General features: G+C 38.8%; 1 protein-coding gene across 1 annotated transcript in view; it reads right to left on the bottom strand.

Annotated features, from left to right (window-relative positions):
* KATNBL1 (katanin regulatory subunit B1 like 1) overlaps positions 1-17,988 on the bottom strand; it is a 66,982-nt gene that overhangs the window by 13,402 nt on the left and 35,592 nt on the right. Inside the window, exons 2-9 of the mRNA XM_004609537.2 lie at positions 10,959-11,089; positions 10,032-10,072; positions 6,044-6,323; positions 2,872-2,990; positions 1,770-1,820; positions 1,594-1,683; positions 1,230-1,319; positions 124-217 (exon numbers count right to left, since the gene is read on the bottom strand). Of these exons, the coding sequence (XP_004609594.2) occupies positions 124-217; positions 1,230-1,319; positions 1,594-1,683; positions 1,770-1,820; positions 2,872-2,990; positions 6,044-6,323; positions 10,032-10,072; positions 10,959-11,075 (882 nt within the window). The 5' untranslated portion in view covers positions 11,076-11,089. The remainder of the gene's footprint in view (positions 1-123; positions 218-1,229; positions 1,320-1,593; positions 1,684-1,769; positions 1,821-2,871; positions 2,991-6,043; positions 6,324-10,031; positions 10,073-10,958; positions 11,090-17,988) is intronic.

Here is a 17,988-nt window from a genome sequence, read left to right as displayed (position 1 = left end):
ACTCTCTCTTCATTCTTAAATTATTTCTAATTATTAATTAAATTTAAGTATAAATTTTTCCTACATACCTGTCTTAAAATACAGATTTATAAACTCGATTTTTGAAGTTTAAATACAGATTACCTTAGCTATATTACCAGTATATCCTGGAACCAAAGTGAGATGGTTTTCCTGTTCCCACAATCCACTTAACTGTTGTTTTAAAATCTGAATATTACTAGGAGAGAAAAACAGGAAAAACAAGAAAATAAACATACTATGGTATGAACTTCAGAAGTAAATATTAAAACAGCTTAAGATTTTTCAAGTTTTTATGAAGAGAAAATTATATTTCTTATAAGCAAAGCTCTAAAAACTTATATATGTCAATCACAAAAAATTAAGTTACTTATTAAAGCAGGTAAAAATTAACAAAACAAAAACAGGTAGGCATTAGGAGCAACTCAACAACCTGTTCTTGTATTATGTAAGAAATACTGACAGCCTAGAAAGAAAATCTCTATGGAAACTGGTATTACAGTTTTAGTAGCTTATGGTAATCTGGTCCAGTTGGTAGAAGACCCACATATTCCAAATGAAGACAATACACAAATTATGATCATTAAAATTTAGTTTTTAGAATTGTATTCACCAAGGTCTGGAGCCCTTGTAGTATAGTGGGTAAGGTGTTTGCCCTACATATGGCCGACCCAGGTTTGGTTCCCATTACCCAGTGTGGTCTCCTGAGTACCGCCAGGAATAATTCCCAAGTGCAAAGCAAGGAATAATCCCTGAGCATCACCAGGTGTGGCCCACAAACAACAACAATAAAAAAAAAAGGTATTCATCCACAATGAACTCTTAAATTAATGTCTAAGTAGCCAAGAACCCAGCAAGATATATTCACTCTTGGGTCTCAAAATTAATTTCAATTAAGATAATCTCTTTTTCTTTCTCTCACTCATTATAATGGAACTAAAAGTTAAATCATAGCTATGTGTTTTTTTCCTTCCGAAATAAAGGATAAAAGTTCTACTAGAAGAAACTTAGGGGATAATTGGGTTTTGGAATTTCCAGGTCAAATTTTCACATATGAACAGTATCCCATTAATCATTAATATTTCTCTGCAAATAAAGAACAATTATTACATGTAAATAATAATGAGATAAAATTATCTCCTAGTATAATCAAGCTGCTTTATTTTCTGGTAAAAATTAGCAACAATAGTTTATCTTTAAGGTATACTTACCCATCATTTATAATTTCTGTTTTTGATGATAATTCTGACCACCATCTTTTTATAACTGCCTGGAGCCAGTTTAAACCAACTATTATATATCTGAAATGATATTTTGTTACAAAATTTATGTTTTCATATAAGAAACCTTTACAAAATATTCTCCCTCCTCAAAAACCACATACCTTTTTATCCCAGCCCTATTGCATCCCTCCCTCACTTATGTAACTACTTATTTTTTAATAATTTTGTAGATTTTTTTTCTAAATGAACTGTTTCATGAAGCCCAAACTACTATGGTGTACTATTTACAAGGCACAAAAACCTTCCTAAGGTACAAGAGAAAAAATGAGCTGAGCTTCAGATGAGGACTTACTCTTCAAATTTGCTTTTAAGTAGTGACTTTACTAGAGGCAACAAATCTACACAGCAGCCCAGTGAGATGTATTGTTTTTCTTCCTGTAAACTAAATAAAATATTACATTAAAAAACATGAAGTTATAATTTGTGCTTCTTTAAACTTATTTTATTTTGAAAAAAATCCTTTTTTACCTATTGGTAAGCACAGGAAGGCAATCTACCACAACACCAAGGTCTTCTATCCTGTCGGTACAAAAAAATAGACAGCACTGTTTAGAAAGCAAATTTCCTTACTACTTTTACACGAAAGTCATGAGAAAGTTACTCTTTTCACACACTCTAAAATAAGGATGGTACTAGAGCAGTGAGCAGAGACAGGGCTTGCATGTTAGTGGGGGGGTGGGGGGCAGGTGAGGTTGTGGGGGAGAGAAGGCAAAGACAAGAAATAAGAAAATTAATAAAGCATACTGATGTAGTTATTGAGAAAAAGAAAATGAGAAACATACTAAATGAATAAATACGTATTTTTATTAAAGGTGGTCAAAAAAGGCATCACTAAGGTAAAACTTGAGAAGAACTTATGTCTGGGAAGAGTGTTGAATACAGTGAGAAAGTTAATGCTTAATATTTTCACTTAAGGAAGATTTTTAAAACTTAAGTTCTTCTCATACTGGAATCTTTTAGTTACATAGGTAAAAATCTTACTCCAAAATGTAACAGTTTTATTTAATCTATAAAGCTGATGGTCTTTTGTATTCTGGTTATAATTAGACTACTGATAAAATGTACTTTTTTGGGGGGGAGTGGGAGAGGGCAGGGGTACTCCTGGCAGTGCTAAGAGCTTACCCCTGGTTCAGCACTCAGGAATCACTCCTGGTGGGCTCAGGGGACCATAAGGAGTTCCAGGGATTGAACCCGGGTCAGCCATATGCAAGGCAAGTGTTCTACCTGCTGTACTATCACACCAGCCTGGTAGGTGTTTTTGTTTTGTTTTGTTTTGTTTTTTTTTGGGGGCCACACCAGATGTGCTCAGGGTTTAAGTCTGGCTCTGTGCTCATGAATCACTCTTGGTAGGCTTGAGGCACCATATGGGATGCTGATGATCGAATCTAGGTGGGCTACATGCAAGGCGAGCACCCTACCCACTGTACTATCATTCCAGTCAGATAAATCTAGTTTAAAACCATAATACCTTACTGAAACTAAATAGAAAGTTAAAAATTTTAGCCAGGAATAACAAAGAAACACTCTGGGTTGCATGTTAGAAAATACTTTTATTGAAGATTATTCTTACCTCACCAAATAAGCTACTAGTTCACTTATACTTCTCTTTCTCCAGAAAGTTAAAGCTACATTCAATCTCAGATTCCTGCTGAATAAAACTTGTGCCATTGTTTCATGGTCCTGAGAAACCTGAAAGGCAATTTGTTACAATTGTTAAAACAATTTGTTAAATTTGTTAAAACAACAACAAAAAATATCATATAAAATCTTTTTTAACTGACTTGTTCTACAGACATTTCAAAATTATGCACAGGTGACTCTTTAGAAGTTGACAAAAGAAATATTGCAAATGAACAGTTAATTTATACTTTATTAAATTATAAAGACCTATTTATGATATACCAAGAGAATCACAAAAATAGTTCTGTTATGTATTTAAATTTGTTTATTCATTTCTTTTCCCCCGTATTACATAGACTCTAAAAAAAAAAAGTTTAGATGCAGAATTACATAAAAAGTGATTCCTTTCCGGCACAATGGGTAGGGCATTTGCCATGCATGCAGCCGACCCAGGTTCGATTCCCAGCATCCCATATGGTCCCCTGAACACCGCCAGGAGTAATTCCTGAGTGCATGAGCCCCAGGAGTAACCCCTGAGCATCACCAGGTGTGACCCAAAGACCAAAAAAAAAAAAAAAAGTGATTCCTTTCAAATACCCTAAAAAAAAAATTTATTAACACCCTCCAAAAATAATCCGTTAACAAACAAGTATGCATCTTTCCAATGCATTTTCTAGAAAAAAGACAAATTAGGTACATATGCAATTAAAATATTATTATATATATTTTCAAAATATTATTATGTATATTTTTCAAAATGGAGACGTTACTGAGCCTGCTTGAGCAAATTGATGATCAACGGGATGATAGTGATAGTGAGACATTTTTTTTCAAACTTTGCATTTTTTCTTACATATTTTAAATGTCAAAACCGGGCAACCTAATTATAAAATTACATGTATTCTCTTCTTATCATGGTTTATGTATCATGATTTGTTTTTGAAACTTATAAAAATAATAATTTTAATGTAATTAAAGAGCCAAGGTTTAAAAAGTTATTGAGTTTTAGGCATACAATATTTCAACACCAATTCCAACACCAGTGTCAAGTTCCCTCCACCAGTGCTCCCTACACCTGCCAACTTAGATCTCATGTCTTCAGTGTTGTTGAGTCTGTGGCTTTGGATCTATAGCTACACCAATCTCCCACATCACCAGTATAACCAATGCCCTGACCCGTTCCCCATTACTCATCTTTCTCATCTTCTTCCTTCCCCCCTTGATTTCTCTCTTTTTCCTCTCTAAGCTCTGGGATCAAAGGTGATACAGGCACCCTAGCCACCCTTTACTACATTACATTTATGTGATATGATTTAGATTGATCTTGTTTCCCCTCTCCCACTAAACTATGCATCAGACAGGAGAGATAGTACATCAGATAATGCCATATATAGTTGCTTGAATCCCATTAGGAGTGACGCCTGAGCATTGAGCAAGGAGTAAGTCCTAAGCACAATCAGTGGTTGTTCAAAACAAAATAGAACAAAAATAATTCTGCAACATGACAGCTTATGTACATGGCTATCTGGAATATTTTCATAGGATTAATTTTAGAACTGGAAGTGCCAGATGTAATGTTAAATATCTTTGAACTTTGACAAACATATGGTTTCACTTTTTATTTGGTTTTGGATTTGGTTTTGGTTTTTGGGCCACACCTGGTGATGTTCAGGGGTTATTCTTGACTCTGCACACAGGAGTCACTCCTGATAGGGCTTAGGGGACCATATGGGATGCCAGGGATCAAACCCGGGTCAGCTGTGTACAAAAAGCAAGTGCTTACCTGCTATGCTATGTCTCCAGCCCTGGTTTTTACTTTTACTAAGTTTCTAGAGCAGACACTAGGCATTCAGGTAAAAGGGGTTTTAAGTAATAAAAGAATAATCAAACCTATTAATTTAAGTGTAAGGTAAAGAAAGGTTTCTGATGCATAGTCAAAACAACAGAGCAAAGAAAAAAACCTAAAACCTCTTTTAGAGGTCTTGAAAAATCTCACAGGAAATTCACTTATGTGACTTAATTTTTTGTTAATTATGAGACCCTGTCCCAGAGTTCTGGGATGGGGTAGAGAATATATAGTTCAAGTGATCAAACCCAGATCAGCCACATGCAAGGCAAATGCCCCACTTGCAATACTATCTCCTTAGCTTTCTTTATATTTTTATGGAGCTTATACCCAGCAGTGCTACACACCCGGGGCCACTACTGGTGATTCTCAGTGTAGTTATGTGGGCCTCTATGTTCAATGCCTGGGCTGCATTGCTTGAGGGTCACCATGGCTATACCTTGAACTACTTGATGGGGAGCGGGGGAAAATGGAACACATGTGGTGCCAGGGATGAAACTCATGCCCTCACACATGCTGGACATATGCATATTCTCTACCAATTGAGCTTATTTCCTGACACAAACTGTTTTTCTTTTTGCTGTTTTTATTTTGGGGCTGAAACCAGTGCTGCTCAGGGATCACTCCTGGTGGAGCTCAAGGGAACATATTTGTGTTCCATTTCATCAAGCTGTTCTTTCAAATAAACATTTTTATTTTATTTGTTTATTCTCGAAGCAGGGTTGTAAGGCTTAGTCCATGTACTTTCTCTTTTGTCCTCAAATAAATGACTTTTCTGAAGTATGGCTGTATACCACAAAACTCATTTCCTAAATGTGTATCACCCGCCCCCCCAAATTCCCTTGAGTCTGCTAAACAACTAATTTTGCCTTAGCCAGAGGAGCAGGGCACCTAAGCAGGTATTCGTAGCAGGCTTGCCTAAACAACACTTCTAATAGACAATTCTGAAAATCCAGAAAAATTTTCCTTTATCTCTGACTTTGGCAGTCTACTTCATAGGCAACTATCTTCTTTTTTCCTTCCCTTAAATCACTACTGGGCAACATGCCATTATGCATATTTACAGCAGCTATCAATTATGTCCTTCCAGCTCAGACAGTATACTAACACAGAAATGGAATTCTGGTTCAAATCTGGCTATTCCAGAAAATTGTGTAAGGGATCCACAATCTTTCAAATTAGCCTAAATTTGGTAGATGGAGATTTATTTCAGATAACAGATTATGACAAAGAATAAAAGCAACAGTATCATAAGAATAAAATTAATACAACTTACCTCAGAAAAAAAAGTACTATATTTCGATGATGGGTTTTCTGTCTGTGAAGAACCAGAATCACTGGCATTAACCAAATATGTTCGACAATCGGGGCGTAATTTTTCAGGCAGGTGGCCTGCACAAGCCAGTTCATTTTCTTTATTTGCCATGTCACAGTCCCCACTTTTGGGGGACTGTTTTTTCCTGTCACAAGGATGTGGAAAAGGATGATGAATTTTCTTCCTGCGATAGATCACCTTAAGTAGTTTATCCGGACTTTTCACAGCTTGTCCAACTGTTCTGTAAAAATAATTTAGTACTATGTGAAAATGTTCAAAGCATTAAAGCACAAAGATTTACTAGGCCACATTTTATGGCCACAAGTCACTAAAATTAAAAGAGACTTAAAAAGTCTAACTTCAGGGTGGGGAGACAGCTCAAAAAGCTGCAGCAAATGTTTTGCATGCTGGAGCCCTGAGTCCATTGCACAAGACTGAATGACCCCTAAGCACTGGCATGGAGTAGTCCCAGGACACTTCGGGTAAAACACACACACAAACACACACACACACACACACACACACACACACACACACACAAATCTTAATTCTTAACCTAAAGAGAAAAACAAAAGGGAAATTACAAACTACTCAGAAAGTAATAAAAAAAGAAGTTTATGCCAAATAAAGATTTTTTAAAAGCATATTGACTAGATGCTTTTAATGTGAAATATTACAAGCCAGAGTAAGAAAATTCTAACAATTTCTAATCAACTAATCTTTCTCTAACAAAATGATACAACAATTATGTAGGCTTGAGTATTTTAATATTTATTTAAATTAAGGTAGAGCAAATCTTATGATTTAGAAGTTATCAAATGTTTTGGACTCAGAAGCATAATAGTATCTTATTAATTTTTTTGGGGGGGAGGGGCTCATAACCAATAGTGGGAGCCAACCCAGGCAGTACAGAAAGACCTTGCAGTGTCAGCAATTGAACACAGGATTTCTGCATACAAAGCATGTGCTCCATTTCTTTGGGCCATCTCATTAGTTAAAGAGGCTTAATACTCTTAAACCCCTTATGCTTCAAAAAAATTGTTTTGGGTCTGTTTGGGGACCACAACCCATACGTACTAGAAGGTTACTTCCAGTACTTTGCCCAGATATGGCTGCTGGCGATGCTTGTTGCAGATCACATGACACTGGAGATCAAATCTGGGCCTTCTGTATGCAAAGCACACACACTAACCCTTTGAGCTACCTCCACGATCCCTCTCAACAATCTAGGGGTAGGGCTCTGGGCCATACCCGGTGGTGCTTGGGGGAACCATATATAGTGTAGGGAGCAAACCAGGTAGGCCAAGTACCTTACACTATCTCTCTGGCCCCAAACGATTTTTTATCTAGGCAGTATTTATTTCATGTATGCAATTATTTATTTTTGGCATGAGGCCCATACTCAGTGGTACTCAGGGCTTAATCTTGGCTCTGAGCTCAAGGATCACTCCTGGCAGAGTTTAGGAGACCATGGGAGCTGGGGATTGAACCCAGATCAGCAGTGTGCAAGGCAAGCACTCTTCCCACTGCACTGTCTCTCTGGCCCTGTTATTTTAAAAATGATAAATACTTGACCTGGATTACAAAACTTAGAGAAGTGGAACGAGACTGGAGAGAATGAAGAGATGGAGAAGAAAATAACATAAGGACAGTGGTGGAGGGTATTGGGCACTATGGTAATGATGATGTGTGGTAACTAAACACAAAACCATAAAACACTGACACTATCGTAACCTTATTACCTCAACTTTAATAATAAATTTTTTTTAAATAAGATAAAAAAGTAATATACCCTAACAAATCTACAGGGTCTTTTACCCTCATCCCGAATTTTTGAAAGCAAAATTAAATATATAAACATATGTAGATATATAGTAAAAAGGATTATAGTATCTTACATTTTTATACAAATTCTAATATCTGATTAACAGAAAAGGATTCTTTTCATCTCCTTCTGCATTCAATCTATTGTGTATCATGTATCTATTAGCCACTGGGAAACTCTAAGGCACACTCAGTAACATTCATTTAAAAAGATACACACACACACCTTTGCTCACTGTAGCATTTAGCACAACAACAAGGAGATGGAAACAATACAGGTGTCTAAAGACAGAAGAGTGGATAACAAAGCTGTGATTGCTATACACAATGAAATATGATGCAACCATAAGAAATTATGATATTGTTGAATTTGCTGCAACTTAAATTTAACTTCACTTAAGTCAAAGACAGGACAAATAAGAGATGTTCCCACTAATTATTGTTTATAGAAACATTTGTCTAGGGAATACTGAATATCAAAGGTGGGTAAAAGATTGGCTCTAGATTACAAAGTTAAAAATGCCAAGGAAGGAGAGAATTGAGGGAGAGAAGCAATTAAAAGAAAGCCTGGAAATAACATAGAGGCAAGGACCAGGGGTCTCAGGTGTCTCAGTGGTTGGTGTAGAGGTAAGGTAGGTAAGGTATCCCTACACAACTAAACCCAACCAGTGACAGCATGGGACCAAAACGACCAAATTAAAATTAAAAATCAAGCAGAAAGACGACCGGGGGGTGGGGGGGGGCGCTGGAGCAAAAGCACAGCAGATAGGGCATTTGCCTTGCATGTGGCTGACCCGGGTTCGATTCCCAGCATCCCATATGGTCCCCTGAGCACTGCCAGGGGAAATTCCTGAGTGCAGAGCCAGGAGTAACTCCTGTACATCTCTGGGTGTGATCCCCCCCCCCAAAAAAAAAGCAAAGAAACTTTAGTACTTCTACACAATGGAATACTATGCAGCTGTTAGAAAAGATGAAATAATGAAATATGCATATAAGTGGATGGACATGGAGAATATCATGCTAAGTGAAATTAGTCAGAAAGAGAGGGACAGACATAGAATGACTGCATTTGTTTGTGGAATACAAAGTAACATAATAAGAGACTAACACCTAAGGACAGTAGAGATAAGTGCCAAAAGGATTGCTCCACAGCTTGGAAGCCAGCCTCACATACTCGGGGGAAAAGCATCTGGGATAGAGAAGGCACCACTAAGTAAATGATGGTTGGAGCGATCGCTCAGGATGAGAGATGTGTGCTGAAAGTATAGACTATGAACCAAACATGATGGCCTCTTAAGTACCTATATTGCAAACCATAACACCAAAAGGAAAGAGACTAAGAGGGAATGTGCCTGCCACTGAGGCAGAGAATGGGAAGGGGTGGGGATGGCAGAATCATTGTATGACTGAAACATAATCATGAAAGCTTGTAAGTTGGTAACTGTATCTCACCGTGATTCAATTAAAAAAAAATAAATCAAGAAGATGGGGTTGGGGGTAGGAGGAATCTGGGGCCACTGGATGGGGTCTACGGTGGTAGGACTAGACCTAAGAATACTTTATGCCTGTAACCTATTTTAAAAACTTTAGAAATCATGGTATCTTACAAAAAAAAAAGGAGTAAGAAGATGAATAACAAATTGTTCTGACTATAATTTTGAGAAGGGACCCATCTCAACAGATCTGAGAATAAATACCACTTTATCACTCTGTAGGTATAAGATACTGAACAATTTACTTCTTTAATCTTTACCAAGACAATGATATCTATTATCTACAAGAACTATATGATAAGAGATAACACTCATGTTTAGTACAGTACCTGACAGAAAGGAGCTGCGTGACAATAAGTTAATCATTAAAAAAAAAAAGACTTTTCAAAAAAATTTTCACATGTAGCCAGCTTTTAATACTTGCTGTTTCCCCACAATCTTTTTATTTATTTATTTATTTTTTGCTTTTTTTGAGGTCACACCAGCAATGCACAGGGGTTACTCCTGCCTTTTCACTCAGGAATTACTTCTGTCGGTGCTCGGGGGACCAAGGGACGGCCACCTGCAAGGCAAACGCCCTACCCGCTGTACTATCATTCCAGCCCTCCCCACAATCTTAAAGAAATTCTTACCTATTTATGTAAGCAGCCAACTGTTTTGGAGATTTCTTAACCTGAAAAATAAAAGTAAGTAACTGCAGCTAGCTCTTTAAATAAGCTATATCAACTATGACTGGTATTAACAAACCTAAAATTCAACATTTAAATGTTTCCAATTAAAGCTTTCTCTGTTCTAATATTATAGTCTCAATCAATGACAATACTATATGCTGTAAATTTTTGGGAAAGAAATTTATCCATTTTCCTATTTTTCATATCCCTACTCACAAAATAGTTATGTGAGAATAGTTAATGTAAGAACTAAATTTTAACATAGCTTAAAGGAAATTATATCAGTGTTAATCAGACTTGCAATTAAGAACAAAAAGCATCTCAAAGATAGCTCTTTAACATTTAATTATACCAGGTACAGTGCATCAGGACTAAAAGATTTTAGAGTTTTTGACAAAAAAAGTTTTCAATAGTTTATCAATTCCGTTTAATTTGGCTAAGTCAAGCATTATAATTAGGTTCCTACTGTTTAAACAGATTTAACCAGAACAATTCACAAATCTTACTGCATAAACTGTCTGCTATGGACAGAAGGATCATTTTTCCCATAAATTCACACTGAAAATATTAACATTCTTCCCTTACAAAGTAGGTCATTAGCTGTCAAATTTCATGAATGGGATTAGTGGCTTAAATAAAGGGCCTCATTAATTTCTCTGGCCTCTTATATCATGTGAGGTACAGCTAGAAGATGGACAACTATGAACCAGAAAATGGTTCCTCAACAGACTCAAAACCTGGCAGGCTTGATCTGCCAAATCCTGGGCTTCTAAGCATCCCAAACTATGAGAAAGTTTTTTGATTTATAAACAACCCAACTTATGATAGTTTGTTATTGCATTCTGAATAAGGTATGTCTTACCCACTACCTTGGAATTGTGGACTTACCTCCTTCATGTTCTTACTAGTGAAATTAGAGATCCTTTTTCTAGGAAGATCAATGGAATGATCCTCAATATCATAACAAAAGTTTCGTTTTTTAACATTGTGGGTTTCAGATGCCATAATCTCTTAAATACCTAAACAAAATAAAAACAGTAAAAAGAAAATGTAAATAACAAAAATCCTGATCATTTCCTTTACATATGGAAATAAAATAGTTGCACACCATATAAAAGCAGGGCATAATTCTAATTCATAGACTTTTTAGAACCTTCCACTGGAATAAATGTATGCTGAAGGATGGAAGTGGATTTTCCGTGGAGAACTTCGTATACTACTTATTTATTTATTTATTTATTTATTATTTTTAAATTTTTTTTATTTTTTTTGCTTTTTGGGGTCACTCCTGGCGATGCACAGGGGTTACTCCTGGCTCTGTGCTCAGGGATTACTCCTGGTGGTGTTCAGGGTGGGATGCTGGGAATCGAACCCAGGTTGGCCGCGTGCAAGGCAAATGCCCTACCCGCTGTGCTATTACTCCAGCCCCTCATATACTATTTACATGCTAGTTTTCAGTGAAACACACACACCCAAACTATTTAAGATACCATTGTTCCTTTCGCTGAGAATGTGGGTCAGTGGTAGAGCACATGCCTTACATGTCTAAGGTCCTAGGTTCAATCCCAGGCACCGGAAAAAACAAAAACAAGGAACAGAACTGTGGATTCACAGAAAATATAATGCATTGTTACTACACACACACAAAAAGAATAAATAACCTTGAACTAGGAACTAGGAGGAAATATAAGATAAAACACTCCAGAAAATTACATTTCCTTCTATTCTCATTCCTATTGAAAAAAGTTAGGGAAGGGAGCCGGAGTAAGAGTACAGAGAATAGAACACTTGCCCAATAAGCAGCCAGCCCAGGTTTGAACTACAGCACCACATAGTTTTCTGAGCCCAGCCAGGAGTGATCTATATGTCCTGAGCACCACTGAGTGGGCACTCCCCCTGTCCTCCCCCCATCCCAAATGCGGAGGAAGGGCAGCATTTGCAGATCATACCTAGTGATATTTGCAGCCTGCAGTCTGATGAATGGAACCCAAGGTCATGCATAAGCAAGGCTTGTGCAATATCTCTATTTTTAGTTTTTATTGAAGCACCTTGAGATGGACCCTTACAAAGCTGTTCACGATTAGATTTCAGTCATACAGTATTCTGACACCCATCCCTCGACTGGTGTACATTTCCCAGTACCAGTGTCCCCAGGTTCCCTCCCATCATCCTCCAACCCCCACCCCCTGCCTACCTCTATGGCAGGTGCTTTTCCTCTCTCTGTCTCTCCCTCCCTCCCTCCTCTCTCTGGCTCTATAGCTCTCTCTTTCTCTCTCTCTTTGGTGGCAACCAGTTACAGCAATGTTACAGTAATATGACATGTAAGTTTTGCCAATGCAACATACCAATATCCCCCTTTCCCACATCATTAGCCATGTGTTATACTTATAAATTATGAAATCAGATTGATACAGTAGTGGTATGTAAGGTATGTAACTGTGGGCAAATGCAACCACAAGTAGCCAGAGGAACCAACTTAGATTTTGCATTTGTGACTTGCTTTAAACATAATGCTTAAATTTTTCATTCACTCTTGTAGCTGGTTCTGCAAAATTTTCCTCTATCTTTGAAAAATTAATCCATACTCTATTACTCCAATTATATTCAAAAGGGATAAAATAGATATTGTTACTCATTTACATTGCAAGAGAAAGTTCCTCACTTGCACTCTGATTTCACACAGGAAACTTATTTCAGGTGATGCCCTCACACAAGCCCAACTCTCTTAAAACACTTACCAAGCACTATTTGCCAACCCCTAGAGTTAACGTAGATAATGAAGTAGGATCCTGTTCTAAAAACAGATTGAGAGAGACACTTGCCAGGTTGAACAAACCAGGGCCTCATATTTTTAAGGCATGTTCTCTATTACAGAACCACAACTTCAAACCATAGCTCAGCAGGTACTGTTAGAAAACCCAATGCAATAATTTCTTTTCTTTTCTTTTTTGTTTTGTTTTTGTTTGGGTCCACACCTCTTGGTGCTCAGGCCTTACTCCTAGCAGTGCTCAAGGGACCATATTTACTCCTGGAAGTGCTCAAGGGACCATAGAGACATCAGGGATTGAACCCAGGTCAGCTGTGTGTGAGACGAGTGTACTGCCCACTGTACTCTCTCTCTCTCTCTCTTTTTTTTTGCTTTTTTTGGTCACACCCGGTGATGCACAGGGGTTACTCCTGGCTCATGCACTCAAGAATTACTCCTGGCGGTGCTCGGGGGACAATATGGGATATTGGGAATCGAACATGAGTCGGCCGTGTGCAAGGCAAATGCCCTGCCCGCTGTGCTATCACTCCAGCCCCTGTACTCTCTCTTGAGCCTTCTGCAATGATGTTTTTTAAAAGTTCCACATCCTATTTTTTGTTTTGTTTTGTTTTGTTTTGTTTTGGCCACACCCGGTGGCACTCCTGGGAACCATATGTAGTGCTGGGGATCAAACTGGGGTGGGCCACATGCAAGACAATCAATCCCTAGACTCTCTCTATGTCCCTCCCACTTACTTCTGATGCACCATCCTAGAGAAAAAAACACCTTGCTTAGAGAAATTTCTACACATGCAGAAGTGTAAAATTCTGCAAATAATTTAAAGATTTCCTCCCATTAATCCATAGACAGACCTCCCACCTATACCCACATGTTAAGAAATCTCAAGGACAAAACTGTAAAATTAAGTTTTGTAATAAGCACTGACAGAGGGGCAGACACGTGAGTCAGTAAGGCTTCTGACAACAGAAACACTAAACAAAGTCTTAAAGGACAAACAGCACACTGAGAAAACAGCATGAGAAGAACGGAAAGGCATGAAGCAACATGGTTTGTTTGGCAATCTCCTAAGTAGATGCACGTGACTGGAGCTTAGGCTGAAGGTTGGCTGCCGGAGGGAGAGAAACAGGAGAAATAGGCAGAACTAGATCACAAATTATCTTTTCCAAAGACTGTAAAGGAAGGGGAACTTTAACGTAAAGATAATGTATTGATGTATTGCACAACATGCAGTCATTCCTACTGGCGAGAGGGGGTTTTCAGTTCGGATCTGGACCACACCCAAGTCACTGAGGATGGAAGTGAGAATGAAAGTGAGGATGGAAGGCTACTCCTTCCTGGCTCTGTTATGAGGTTGCTCCCTGCAGTGCCAGGGATCATGCAGTGCTGGGGATTGAATATGGGCATGCAAAGCATGTGCTCAGCCTGTTGAGCTATCTCTCCAGTACTCAATAAAGTCAGTGGTTCTTTGTTTTTAATTTTGTTTTTGTTTTGGCCACATGGATGGTGCTCAGGGTTTACTCCTGGCTCTGTGTTCAGAAATCACTCCTGGCGAGGCTGGGGGACCATCTGAAGAGCCAGGATTGAACCCAGGTTGGCCGTGTACAAGGCAAGTACCCTACTTACTGGACTATCTCTCCAGTCCCCAATAAAGTGTTTTAGAAGCATAAAAGTTTAAGTGATGGCAACAATCTGAAAATTGCAAATGAAAAGTGATAAAAAAATAATAGGGGCTAGAGCAATAGCACAGCGGACAGGGCGTTTGCCTTGCATGCGGCTGACCCGGGTTCGATTCCCAGCATCCCATATGGTCCCCTGAGCATCAACAGGAGTAATTCCTGAGTGCAAAGCCAGGAGTAACCCCTGTGCATCGCCAGGTGTGACCCAAAAAGAAAAAATAAATTAATAAATAATAAGCATAGTTAGAAAAGCCAAATATTAAATCAGTAGCACTGTCGCACTGTGGTCTCATTCATTGATTTGCTCAAGAAGGCACCTGTAACGTCTCCATTGTGAGACTTGTTACTGTTTTGGGCATATTGAATACGCCACAGGTAGCTTGCCAGGCTCTGTGTACTAAATCAGTAGTAAGATGAAATGAAATATTTATAAAAAGCACAATCTTTTCAAAGTTTTAGGCATGGGCAATACTGAGGATTTCAAAAAGTGGGGATAAAAAAGTGGAGTAAAGGTGGCTTAAAAAAGAACTATAGGAACTATACATAGAGTACAGCAGGTAGGGTGCTCGCTCGCCTTGCACGCAGCTGACTAAGGTTCAATGGTCCACACAGCTTAAGATTCCTTAAGCATGATCCCTGCGCACACAGCCACAAATCATTATTGTAGCCCAAAATCAAAACTAAAAAGTACAGAAAGGAGAGAGAGAGAGAGAGAGAGAGAGAGAGAGAGAGAGAGAGAGAGAGAGAGAGAGCGCTCTCAGTAGGCTGGAGCAAATGCTTTTCACACAGGAGGCTGAGATATGGGCCCTATAGTCTCAAGACCCCCAGGGCAATGAGCCAGGAGTAGCCCTAAGCGTGGCCCACAAACCAAAATAGGAAAACAAAAAAAAAGAAGCTATAATGATTGCACATGTATTTATGATAGTTAAGACTCCTAGAGCCACTTTTCCACTCCAATAAAAGGCTTTTTGGTCTATGAAAACCTTAAGAGAGCTTTTTTTTACTTTTTGGGTCACACCTGGTGATGCACAGGAATTACTCCTGGCTCTGATTCAGGAATTACCCCCTGACGGTGCTCAGGGGACCATATGGGATGCTGGGAATCAACCAGGGTCAGCTGCGTGCAAGGCAAATGCCCTACCCACTGTGCTATTGCTCCAGCCCCAAGAGAATTTTAACATAAGAAGTAATCATGCAAATGTTCACCCTAAATGAGGTTGAGAAGAAGACCCAAATGAAAGTGAATATTTACATCTTAAATGTTGAGATGTTTAACCTCTCTTCTACCATTTGGCCCACAAAGGCTTGCAGGAAGTCTTATACACTCCAGAAAAAAGCGCAGAAGGCATTCTGGGGAACTCGAGTCCCAAAACAAAATACATATTGTCTGTCAAAACTAATAGAAACATGTATTGCTCCCACAATACCCAAAAGGCCATGTAGAGCCAGGAATTGAACCTCAGTCTCCTTCATGCCAAAGCATGCTGTTGTAGCCCTGTGAGGTATCTCCAGATCCCTAATTTGAATACTTTTTCCTTTAGAAGATATCACTGTTAATATTCTGTCCTCATTTCATAAGAAAAACATTGACATCTACAGAGGTACTGTCTAAAAAATTACATATTTTAATTTAAAATATTTTATTGCTGAACAAAATGATAAGCACTGATCCTTTAGTGTGTAGAAATCTTTTTGTTAGTCTTTTTTTTTTTTTCCGCTTTTTGGGTCACACCCAGCGATGTCAGGGATTACTCCTGGCTCTGCACTCAGGAATTACTCCTGGCAGTGCTGGGGGGGGAGGGGGGCAACGACCATATGGGATGCTGGGAATAGAACCGGGTCGGCTGCGTGCAAGGCAAATGCCCTACCCGCTGTGTTATTGCCCCACCCCTCTTTTTGTTAGTCTTGTATAAAAAAAAAAAAAAAATCAGGGGCCTCTGGAGAGATAGACTAGTGAATAGGGTGCTTTCTTTGCATGCAGCCAACCTGGGTCCCAGCAATTCCTGTCTACATTCATTTCACTGTCAACCAAAACAGTTTTGGGTTTTTTTTTTTTTTTGCTTTTTGGGTCACACCCGGTGATGCACAGGGGTTATTCCTGGCTCTGCACTCAGGAATTACCCCTGGCAGTGCTCAGGGGACCATATGGAATGCTGGGAATCGAACCCGAGTCGACCACGTGCAAGGCAAATGCCCTACCTGCTGTGCTATCACTCCAGCCCCACAAAACAGTTTTTTAAAGAACATATAACGTAGAACTTTTAGAGTGAAGGACTTTATTTTAAAAAACGCAAGACAGGGGCTGGAGCAATAGTACAGCGGGTAGGGAGGTTTGCCTTGCACGCGGCGGACCGGGTTCGATTCCCAGCAGCCTATATGGTCTGCTGAGCACCGCCAAGGGTGATTCCTGAGTGCAGAGCCAGGAGTAACCCCTGTGCACTGCCAGGTGTGACCCATAAAGCAAAATAAATAAATAATAGAAAAATTAAAATAAATTAAAAATGCAAGACAAAACCACAGTACTACTTTCATAAGGTACTACTTCACACCACCTTGAACAGCTTTAATAAGAAATTATAGGTAAGCCAGAGAGATAATACAGCAGGTAAGGCACTTGATTTGCATTGTGGTTGACGAGGGTTTGATCATTACTGTAGAAATTTAAAACAGTACAACTCTGAAATGGTCTAGCACCAGGTTCCCCACAAACGTGCGTTGCGTGATGGGCGAGGGGGCGGCTACCTTTCCAGGTGCATTGCCGGGTGTGAATCAAAAGGCAAAAAAAAAAAAAAAGACTTGGTAATTTCTTTCCTTAAGATTGGACTGGAGCCATAGCACAGCGGGTAGGGCGTTTGCCTTGCATGTGGCTAAGCTGGATTTGATTCCTCCATCCCTCTAGTTGGTAGCCTGACCAACTACCAAGAGTATCGCGCCCACACAGCAGAGCCTGGAAAGCTACCCGTGGTGTATTCGATATGCCAAAAACATATCGAGTAACAACAAGTCTCACAATGGAGACATTACTGATGCCCGCTCGAGCAAATCGATGAACAATGGGATGACAGTGCTACAACTCTGAAAATTAGTTTGGCAGCTTCTTTAAATGCTAAGTATAGATTTAGATGACACAGCAATTCTACATTTCCAATATTTACTTGTGAGAAATAAAAGCTAATGTTCACATAAAGACTTGCATGCATACCCTCTAAATTGAAGTCATGGTGGCTTGTGTCACAGATATGGAAAGGAGCAAAATATGTTCCCCAGGACTTCTGGCAGGAAGCAGCTGCATCACCATCTCTTTGTGTTTATTACCCATTTTTATCCTTGATGTATGTTAATATTCAAATATTTTGATTTAGTTATTAACACTTAATTTCATTCTAATAGAAGCCCATTATGACTGAGATATATTGCTAGTCAGAGCAGTAGTGGTTGTAATAATTTGGTTTATTGGTCTGAATAATGTACATCT

This window comes from Sorex araneus, chromosome 3 (assembly GCF_027595985.1).
Source record: "Sorex araneus isolate mSorAra2 chromosome 3, mSorAra2.pri, whole genome shotgun sequence".
NCBI classification, from domain to species: domain Eukaryota; kingdom Metazoa; phylum Chordata; class Mammalia; order Eulipotyphla; family Soricidae; genus Sorex; species Sorex araneus.
Note: the sequence above shows the minus strand (reverse complement) of the source record. Positions and strands in the feature narration are given on the sequence as shown.